We start from the raw sequence: 12,079 nt of genomic DNA, 5'->3' as shown, positions 1-12,079 counted from the left end.
CAGCCGTAAAGTAGAACAGAGCGAACTGCTACGCAGTATACTCGTCCCTTAATTGATAGACGGATATCTCGTCTTCGCCATAGGTGACGTAAGTTGGCAAAAGCCAGACGAGCTTTTTGAATCCGTGCTGAGATTTCGTCAGACACTAACCCATTAGGTCACATTTTCCTAACAACTGTCAACCAACACAACCGTATTCTTCAGGGGATTGATGCACTCCAACGGTTTCGATATAAAAACACCTGGTTCTGCAATCAGAAGTGATATCAATCAGCTGATAATTCTGATTCTCAACATAAAAATAAAGCACAGGACATGGAAGTATCTTGTATACCTGATCATAAATCCGTACAAAACTGAGAACTACTTGAAAATTAGGTGATTGTAACAACAAACCATCGGAATAACTTTTATTTCTGATAAATTTTGGATAGAATTATACAAGACTGTCATATTCATATTGATTTATACAATAACACAAGGAGTATATTACATATATTTACTTGGTTTTATACACAAAAATGAGTGTTTCATCAAAAGAAGTATGGTTTTAATACATACAAGGCAGGATTTCACCCAAAAAGATTTTCTTATCACTACCAACAGATAAAAGTATTGGTTCTGTTGGATGAAATGCAGTTTCGTTTACAGATGCTGTGTGACCAGGAAGTTTATACACTAACTGTCGTGTGTTCACATCCCAAACATGAACATAACGATCACCACTGCCACTAGTTATACGACGATTATCAATTGACCATGCACATCGAAGAAGATTCTTCTCGAATGTATGCTGATGACCCGTAAAAATCTGAAGGAAGCAACAAAAATATGCTCAGTTATATACACATGTATATACACGTATGATTTCCTTAAATACATTTAGTCAATTTTTTACTTAATTTACAGACACTCATGCAAATGAGAGTTAAATGGAACACATTACTATGCGACTCATTTCACGGCTGTGTAAATGATTATTAAATGATAATAACAATAAAACATGAGATCAAGTAGGGTTTGTTAACTGAAGGTTACACTCCTTGTATGAAGTTCAATTTTGTCAGTTGAGAGTCAAAAATAAAACGAGCTGAGTAAAGCTGGAACTTTTGACATCACAATTGATTATTTGATAACCAAACTATTGAACTGAAGCTCTAAAGATGAAGTATTTACGTACATAATGATCATGCGAACAATAATGTAAAAATATGATAGCCGGAACAAACAATACGCTAATGTCTAAAAACCATGTACGTAATGAGAACCAGATGAGAACTAGATGAAAACTATAAAAATTTCTGGTAAATATAAATTTAACTCTCCATGGTACTATTAACCACTAATGAGGTAAGACCTGTAGCTAACTGACCTGAACACTAGACTTTTATAGACGTGATTTATAAGAAATAAACTCTGTTCCACCTGATTTGTTCCGATTACCTGGATAATAACTTTAGCCGTCAAACAGTAAATGTGACTTGAAACTACTAAGCTGTGTTTAATTAATAGGATTGTATTATTACATCATGTGTTGTATCGAGTGAGACTTTTAACCTTAAAAAATTGACATGACACGACGGTATTCCGCCACATATGACAAAATGGAGTAAAGTTGGAAATCATAAATACGTAGTTAAAATAAAAATTCATCACCTGAGTGTTTTTTTAAGATACATGTGATTTAATACTCCTCTACTAGATACTCTAACTATTCATTACACTGATAATATACACGGTTAAATGCCACAAATATGAAGTCTAATTAGACATGAAAACCGCTCATCATAGCCAGATAATCAGCTGAACATATTAAGCTACAACTAATTTTCAGTAAAATATCTTTCATCATATAATCATGGACGATTGATAGTATAACTGTCATTATCGTAATTTTAAAACTAACCTTTGTGCACCGATCTGCTGGAGCAAATGGACGAATATCCCACATACGTAATGTGTTGTCCATGGAGTTAGAAAGTAAAAACGACCCATCTGGACTTACTGACAAACCAGTAACTGTGTCCGTATGTCCACTAAGTAGCATGCTAGCTTCCAATTTTCGTAAATCCCAACCTTTCACAACATTGTCTATGCCCCCAGAAAATATCATTTCAGAAGTATCACTAAAAGTAACTGAAAGAACCTAATGAAATACGTAAAAAGATTTAAATGAGATTGATCAATAAAGTTTAGATCAATATATGTCAAACGTATTCAATTCAAATTATAGAAAAGAATGATATTCAGTTCATTTAAGTAATTACATGATCCAAGTAATTAAAGCAAGCTTCACATAGTATAGAAATTACGAGAAATATAATGTAATTAGGATTTTTCATTTCCTTTTATGGATTGCCTATATTAAACTGGTCGACACCAGCAAGGATAACAACTATTTCGTAATAGTTCTCAATAGTCTAGTTGTTTTCTTTAAGACATAATTGTCGGATTAACAACCAGTGATGGAATCCAAGACTCAAAGTTCATTCTGTAAGCAGCTCTTCACATGAATACAAGTGAATCCTAATAAGTATTAATATTTTTTTAATAAGACAACACAAAACCATTCAGTGAGACAGACGAATCAACGACAATAATAAAGGTAGAAAGTATCCATTGTAAATGATAAAACAGATCAAATTGACTAAAACTACAAAAATAGTGATTTTTAGTTTTAGTGTATATAACTTCAAACTAGAATATTGTCGTATACAGTGATCTGAAAACTGAGTAGTTTTAAAATAATTTGTACATTGAATTCGTCACAAATCGATTTCAACTAAGATCCCACAGAAAACTATGAAGTACTGAACATTTGTTTTATCTTAGTATGCGACTCCTCGGCAATGCCCACCAACAATCCCACAAGTGGTCGAACCCATGACTTCCAAGCCTTGAGCCACACACGGTTAATCACCATTACAAACACTAGGTCGACGTCGAATTGTCCAAAATATAGAAATCTCAATCGTTTTAGTCTGCTGAAAATATATCCATGCCGTTCATTTTGGTGATGCTATAAAAAATTACTCTGTATAAATAATTTATAAAAACTAATAGACTAGAGATATTATTACTCGATAGGTAAATTGAACTTCATTAAACAGAAACACTACCAAGTGAACTGTAGATAATAGCTGTTTTGTAAAACTGTAGCGTGAAAATAAAATACATATGTATTTCTAGTGCACAAAACATTAGAATACTATACTTGGTGATTGAAATAAGATTTAAGTGTCTGGTTGACAGTTTGGTCTATTAAATTAACTATCGAAGTATATCGATGGTTATTTAAGAATATCTTGCGTTTCCAAGTAATTAGCATTAAGATTTTCTTCTAAACTGTAAACAATATTCCCAAATAAGCACTTTGTCCACTAAATTTCTTCAAGATAGTTTAACGAATAATCAAGCGTTATTTATATTTTAATTGAGATCATGAACCGGTCAATGCTAGACCACCATTGAAAACCTGGAAACACTGGATGAGTGTTTTGATCTAGTATGTGACATTATATATGTATAACGTAAAAATCACTACATAAAATAACAGGGTCGAAACTTCCTGGTATTTATGATGAAAACATCATTAAACTAGATATTAAGCTGAACGATAACATAATTTATGGGACTAACAAATAAGTGATTAGAATTTGAGGCGATAATAACTAAATTTGTAACCAAACATTTTTAACGTCACCTAACCTGATATGTGTTTTGGAATGTTTGTACACAGGCTTTTTGTCGCCGGTCCCACAGACGAATCGTCCCATCGTCCGAACCGGAACACACATGTTGAGGACCACGTCTGGCAACTGCACATGAATTAACAATGTTTTCATGACCTCTGAATTTTTTAATGCGTTGTGCACTTTCAGTATCCCATAAGGCGATAGATTTATCTGAACTGGCAGTATATATAACCGAATCATCTGAAGAAAGCACTAAATCCAAAATAGCACCCCCATGACCTAAGAAAAGGTAGAAAAAAGATGGAAACTGGTTGAAATGTACTAGAACATATGATAGATGATAAAGTGATGTAAAGAGAAAGACACTATACATACTGATCAATCAATATTTTCTTGACAATTAAGTCGAAGTGACAAACAGATGAAAGTTATAAGGTTTATTTGGGAAGTATCTAATAAAATATGATTTTGTTTCTAAATAATTTCATCTAATCAGTATAAATAGTTCTTTCTCCGATCTACCCTCCGGTCGAGGGTAAGGAGAGTCTGCTCTCCTTGGAATCCTCTTACATGACCACTCATGTAAAGCCACTGACAGGAAAGTCCTAACCACTGCCTTCTCGCACTGGGAGTGTTATTTACGAAATTGAGACGACGAGAAGCGAATGTCCGACACTCAAGCCAGATCGGTGGGTACGGAGGGTCCACGTAGGAGAGTTGGAAAACCCTGATCCCAATCCAATGGTGCACACAGGTTCCAGGATCCTGAAAGGACAAATGGCACATAAGCCTATTGCTAGTCACCGGCTACCATGGGATTGAATCCCCTAAAGTTGCGCCACTGCCTTGTGCAATAGATCTTTAGATCAAGGGCTCGGAGAGTGGCTTCCTGAGAAAACTATCTGCTTCGGTTTAAGCACCCGGACGCCACCTCAGTCCATACATAAATTCATTTATATGTGTTGCGCGTATATATTTTGATGACCCTTCGTAGCAATTTTTGTGTTCGAATAATAATAATAATAATAATAATAATAATAATAAGAAGAAGAAGAAGAAGAAGAAAAAGAAGAATAGTCTGATTCCTAAAACTTCAGGAATACTCATGTATAAACAATGATAGACATAAGGAGCTCTAATATTTGCCTTGACAATTACATCTCGCTGTCCCAATCGGGTGACGTAAGTTGAACCACTAAAACAAATGTCCCCGGTTCTACGTTGCATACGACTGACCAATTTTCAAAGAATTGTATTACAATAACTTCTCACCAACAGGTTACGTGTCTAGCTAATTACTATGAGTCTAGTGTCATGTAATCCTATATTTTAGTCAAATCCTTCAACTCAACTACTATATCAAACTCTTAAATATTGAACAAGTAAAAAAGTTAATGTGACAATAATTCAAGATTAAAATTAAGTAGCTCTGGGCTGCACGACCATTATTGGGGAGTTTATGCAACTTCCTAGTGTTCCGAATCTCTGTAAGAGAAGTGAGCTTCATGACTTACAGGTTAAAAATGAAGTAGTTACACAAATAAATTCTAGTTTCATGTTGTCCACAATGTGGCAAAATTTAATTATCCGTTAGGGATATGCAATCCCCAAATACAACTTATGAGAATGCAAACCATTTTCCATTAAGATTAACTTACTTTACACTAAATGATTCAGTGCGGATTCTGCTCATGAATTTTCAATACATTTTACTATGTTCTATGTTTACTAACAAATACTGACATATAATTGACTGACTTCAATGTATTTTCAACTATACTGAGGTCATCAACAAACCTTCCACTACTGAAAGTCTTAATACTCTAGTTAGGGGGTTAGGGAAAATAGTTGTCAAAGTGGCAAAGTATTACCATAGTGAACGAATTGATCATCCATAAGCCCCTTCAAGACTTTCTTACAATTTGGATTTACTTCTCAAGTAGTTCAGTAATGACTTTGTTTTAATACTTAATTGTTTCATCATATCTTCCAATATACATAAAACAAACTATTGCAACTGCAGGTATCATTACCAAGTTTTGGTTTGATAATTTTGAATAAATTGAGCATTGGGTAGATTGTTATAAATAAATAATATATTTGTAATACCCCAATGAGTAGAAAAATTAGATTTTCTGACGTTTCGTGACTCAGTGTAAGCCACTTCTTCAGAGAATAAATAACCTGTTTATTGAAATAGAACGCTATTATTTAGATTCATTGAAACGCCGGCAAATTAAGAAATTTGAAAAGATCAAAGAAAGGAAGAAAGATAAGAAAACGTCAGCAATAAAATCTAATCCGAATGATCTAAGAATCGTCCATAATTTGTCTGACAGAAACTTAACGAATCATGAAGTCACCCTACTGGAGAAAGGATTAAATTTCAATTTACATAGAAAACCACTCAGTACTCTTGAAGTTGCTCAAATTATAGAGCCAATAATCGTACAACTACCAGAAAAAGAATCGCATTTATTACGTCAAAAGGCGTCCCACATCTTGACTAAACAAAAACACCTCACACCAAACATCTCAAAAGAAGAATAAAAGGCCCTGCAGTCACTTAAAAAGGACAAAACAATTATAATCACAAAAGCAGACAAAGGCAACACAACAGTAGTCATGAATAGAACAGACTACATCAATAAAGCTCTTGAACATCTTGCAACGGGACCATATGAAAGGATCAATCCATTAAATTCTCAAACGATTAAAAATAAAGTCAAATCAGATACAAGTGAACTTTTGAAAGAGCTAAAACCAGTCATTGGGGCTTCGCTTTGGTTTGCTCTTTATCCCGAATCATGTAATACTTCACGGTTTTATGGTTTACCGAAAATCCATAAACCAGATATTCCTCTAAGACCGATAGTAGACTTTACCAACACACCAACTTATGCTTTATCTAAATATCTAAGCAGCATATTAAAACCACTACAGTTCGACATACATAATATGATCAAAGATACATATGACTTTAAATCAAAACTGTCGGAATTAATTATCGAGAAGAATGAAGTCATGGTAAGCTTTGATGTCGTATCTTTATATACTAGTATCCCTATTGATAACTGCTTAGAATTTATTAGTGGCTTATTTATTTATTTTTATTTAAACACATATATATTGGTACAAAAGGGCACCAGGTACATATGCGCCACACAAAATAATGAAAGTAGGAAGAGAAAGGATGAAAAGATAACGCGGACTAAAATGTACAACCAGAAGACTCTTTCAGTTGAGAAAGTTAGAACCATTCTTTATGTAGAAAGTAAAAGAAGGTTGCAGCAGGATCGCCACTGGCTTCTATTCTGAGCCATATCTGATAACGTCTCTAAACTGGAGATCGTTTAGATAGGACAGATTTTCCACCATGGGCGAGCTGCTGCATAAGTTGAAAAGTAAGGTTACACAGATTGGGGATAAAAGGGGGTGAGTTAGCGATATGGTAAATAATAATAATAATAATAATAATAATAATAATAATAATAAAAGTAATAATAATAATAATGTAAATTGTCTTGCTTCTAGTATGAGCAGGAATAGTATCGTCAATAGAATTCATCATTTCATTTATTTGTGTGTGGGCTGTGATACTGCCCGGGTGCCCAAACCGAAGCAGGTGGTTTTCTTAGGGGGCCACACCCCGAGCCTTTGACCAAAAGGTCAGATCCACAAGGCAGTGGAGCATCGTGAGGAGATACAGTCCCATGGTAGCCGTTGACCAATGACAAGTTCGTCCGCCATTCGTTCCACCAGGATACTGGAGCCCATGTGCACTATTGGTTTGGAATCAGGGTTTTCCAACTCCCCTAGGTGGACCCTCCGTGTCCACCAACCCGGTTAAAGCGCCGGACATTCGCTTTTCGTCCTCTCACTTTCGTAAACAACACCCCCGCCACGAGAAGGCAGTGAGTAGGACTTCCCTGGCAGAGGCTATATATTCGCTGGCCATGTGAGAGCATTTCGAGAGGGAGAGTAGACTCTCCCCACTCTCGGCCGTACCAGGGCATTTGGGGGCATTAGTGGCTTACTAGAGAATGACACTACTTTGTCGGACAGATGTCCGTTAAGCATTAGTTTAATCATGAGATCGTTAAAACTTTGCTTAAATTCAACTCCATTCACCTTCAACGGAACGCTATACAGACAAACAAATGGTGTAGTAATGGGTTCCCCTGTGTCCCCGATTGTTGCCAACCTTTTTATGACACACATAGAATCAAAGATTTTCACCAACCACATTAAACCACGAATTTGGCTTAGATATGTAGATGACACATTTGTAGTGATAAAAAAGACGCATCTAAGATCATTTTCAAAACAGATAAATACACTTTCATCTCATATCAAATTCACGAATGAGAATGAAAATGAACATGGTGAGCTTCCTTTCTTAGATTGTTTAGTGAAAAGAAATATAAATGGAATTCTAAATGTTTCCATCTACCGAAAGCCTACACACTCTAATCGTTACATCGACTTCCATTCAGCACATCCTTTCAGTGCTAAAATCTCGTTAGCCTAAAATCTTTTTAGAAGAGCCAACAAAATCATCACTTCAGAAGAGGACAAACTAAAAGAACAAAAGAATATAATTAGCATCTTACAATTTAATAATTTTCCTATGAAGATTATTAGAAGTATATTAAAACAAGACAATTCAGCATGTAATATTAACAATAATTCGAATGAAATGCCATGGATTGGTACTGCAGTTTTACCATACCGTCATGGCACAACTGAAGAACTCCAAAGAATCTTAAAACAACACAGAATTAAAGTATATTACAAAACAACGAACACTCTTCGAAATACTTTAGTTCGATTAAAAGAAAAGATACCATTCATGTCTACACAGAACTGCGTCTACAAATTAGGTTGTGTCGACTGTGATGCCTTCTATATTGGAGAGTCATCTCGCGAAGTCATGACTCGCGCCAAAGAACATATTAGGTACACAAAGAAACTTCCTAATAATCCTGTAGAACTAGATAGACTTCAAATTAAATCAGCATTAGCGGTTCATGCCATTTTCAATAATCATCAAATTGATTTCAACAACATCAAAATACTACAGAAAGGTTTTTCCAATCACAAAGAAAGAAGAGTAGCTGAAGCTTTCCATATAATGCTCAATCCCACTGCCCTCAATAGAAAGGAAGGCCTTACCATACATCCTACTTGGACTATCTATCCTAGTCAACCAGTCTAATATTATTTACAATTTCACACCATTACATTACAAATTAACTCTATCCTTTGTCACTATAAAGGTCACACATTTTTCATCATTTACAGTAGACACATACACACAAAATTACATACATGTCACTTATGAATCACCTTGACCGCAATGAAATGACGTGACATTGATTTATTCAGATCTGTTTTTGATTGATCACCTAATATTCTTGGATTGTTCCGTTGTACTATTTAAACTTGGATTAATGTTAATTTGGTTATTTATTCTCTGAAGAAATGGCTTACACTGAGTCACGAAACGTCAGAAAATCTAATTTTTCTACTCATTGGGATATTACAAATATATTATTTATTTATTGCAACTGCTTTTGGAGTAAATGAACGAAAATGCAAATCTAGTCACCCTGATTGTTTTAAGAAATATAACAATCAGAACCAATCTCAAGTACACTATAGAAACTCTGTTAAACAGGCCATCATAAACCAATACAGAGCCCAGTACGATTGTGTGGACCCGTTCCCGCACCATATCACCACTGAGAAAAATCGAAAAGTAGTCGAGACAACAGTAGTATTAACTATTATGAGAAAGATCATACATTGGGGAATATGGTTTGAAGAGAAAGGCTAGTGAGCTGGAGTAATAAAAAGTATCAAGTAATATTGAAGTGCTGGTCGTAAAAGTCGCAGGTCGCAAGTAAAAGTGATTTTCCCTGGTACATACAGATAAAAACCCATTAAGAGTAAAACATCAGTAAAGCTGTCCAACTTTTAACTTCATAGCTATGGATTCAAGAAATGCTTTAAGTACGGTGGTGTGAAAAGTAAGATTATTTAACCCTTTTGAACGAATGTGATGTGCAGATTAACGCACATACCTACATTAGGTTCAATCACTTTATATTCATCTTTATCAAAAAAATTTAACATACCCATCATCGTCGCAATATTTTCGCATTCACCATACGTCTCCCATAATAGAATTCGGCGATCAAATCCAGCACTTGCGAGAAACGATCCATCAGAAGAAAATTTGCCACAATACACCTCACTTTCATGACCATTTAAAAGCATATTAGGTGACAGTAAATTCGATGTACGGGGAATGCTTCCCGCTTGTCCTGCTGGTATGATCTGCGAATTTAACTTGTACATCCCATTGCTAAATGGGGTGATTCCCAAGCTTGAACCATCTTTTCGAGGTTTCTTGCTAGGCAAAGGAACCATCGACATTGAGGTTACCCCAGCCAAAGGTTTTTTGAAGTCCATTTTGGCCCCTTATAAACCTTTAAAAGGTGTATTACGGAAGTAGTGTTGGATAAAAACGAAAATATCAAGAAGCAATCTAAATAACAACTTTTCCACAATATAACTGTGAAATCTGACACTATACAAACAATCTAATGTAACTCGTGGTAACTACTAGCCTTAAAATGAATCAAATAAGAAAACAAATGTTTAACCCTAATGTCTTGTTGGGGTTCACTCATAAACACAAGTATTTAAAATTTACCTCTAATAATGATATCTAACTTTTAAGACCCATTTAACCGACTTCCTTAGAAAGGGTAACACTTATCCGTCCACAAGTATAGAAGCACTATATATTAAGAGAAACAGCACTTCTCAACCTTGTCAGTAGCTTAGTGGTCAAAGCCCTACAATTATAACTATTAGATTACTAGCTCGAACTTAGGTCCGCTCCATTTGGTTTTAGGAGCCTAGTAATATCAACTCCCGAATGTGTGATGTGGCTCAAAACCAGATATATAAACGTGTACCTAGCATCCCAAACACCGAGTCACTTTACAGTTACCTTATGTTGAAATCATGAACCGATCTAGGTTGGACCCTCATTGAAAACCTGGAAGTACTGGATGGTCGTTTCGTCCTGGTCTGGAATTCGTCAGCAGTGCACACCCACGGTCCCACACGCAAGATTCGAACCAAGAGCCTTCTGTCTCGTGTGAACGCTTAAATTCTAAACTACTGAGTTGACATCCAATAGTATTAATGTCTAACTTCAATCAATCCACGATATTGCACGACTATCTTCCATTGCCTTCGATGGGTAACTGCACGAGACCGAAGGTCCTGGGGTTCGAATCCTGCATGTGGGACCGTGAATGAGTACTGCTGAGGATTCTCGTGCTATGACGAGACAGCCATTCAGTGCTTCCTAGTTTGTGGTGGTGGTATAACGTGGATCGGTTCATAATTTCAACAAAGTCCAACAATATCCACAACCCCAAACCTAAAGTTAATTTTTGATACAAGAAAAATTTTCGAATTTCAACCGATGAGTAGTAAATTTAGATCCATTTTTCAATTTTAGTATAAGTTGTTTCATCAGTTGTCGTTCGAAAACTGCACTCTTAAATACTTTGATTGAATATCCAACTTTCAACCATTGAGTCAGCCTACTTCTGGTCATAAACAAACGTATGGCTTCGGATTTGGGTTGTTACATCTCCAATTACAGAGAGAAAAAAGTCCTAAGATAAAAGGCGAGGGAGTGATAATAATGGCATCAACTAGTTTTCACAGAAGCTGATGAGATGAAAATATGAGGACTATTGAATGACATCAAGTTCAAAATTTAGAAGTAAACAATGAATTCACAGTAGCAACTCCAAGAAATGACATCTAAGATCTGCAATGAGTGAACAAAATATTTTCATGGAACCTAAACTATAGAACTACGTCACAACTTGGTCTGTCAGCCCTTATCTATTTTCCGAAATACTCCTATTTTATCTACCAAAGCATATGGACAGTGAGTGGGGATAAATAACCCATGCGCTGACAGCGTAGACTGGCAAAAGTCCCAAGCCTCATCAACCGTAGCATGACTTATCCGACCACAATGTGGTCAAGACCTTGAGATACTTTATTACCCGAGACCAAACCAAATACTGATGAAGGTAGATGCCGAAACAATATTTTGATTTTACACTCAGAAACATTCTTTAGTCGTTGCCTAAGGGATTCAGCAAGTTACAGTTTTCTAGTATCCTTACCAAACAGAATTCTAAGTTAATGATTAAATTTATAAATTAGATTTTAATTCATAAGATGTTTGACGTTGCTATCGCTACAAATATATCTACGATGAAACTAAAGAAATTGGCTAAAAAATAATGAATAATTTAAATGACAGGTAAGCAAAAGCTTTG

General features: G+C 35.4%; 1 protein-coding gene across 1 annotated transcript; it reads right to left on the bottom strand.

The window, feature by feature from the left end:
• Window positions 1-550: 550 nt before the first annotated feature.
• Smp_025100 (U5 snrnp-specific protein-related) lies at window positions 551-10,172 on the bottom strand (the record flags this gene model as incomplete). The annotated part of the gene is made up of 4 exons (XM_018789548.1): window positions 551-811; window positions 1,907-2,146; window positions 3,709-3,974; window positions 9,836-10,172. 4 exons carry the CDS (start codon window positions 10,170-10,172, stop codon window positions 551-553), a joined length of 1,104 nt encoding a protein of 367 aa, XP_018654981.1.
• Between the last annotated feature and the right edge of the window lie 1,907 nt (window positions 10,173-12,079).

The sequence above is a fragment of the Schistosoma mansoni genome, chromosome W (assembly GCF_000237925.1).
Source record: "Schistosoma mansoni strain Puerto Rico chromosome W, complete genome".
In the NCBI taxonomy this organism is placed as follows: Eukaryota; Metazoa; Platyhelminthes; class Trematoda; order Strigeidida; family Schistosomatidae; genus Schistosoma; species Schistosoma mansoni.
Note: the sequence above shows the minus strand (reverse complement) of the source record. Positions and strands in the feature narration are given on the sequence as shown.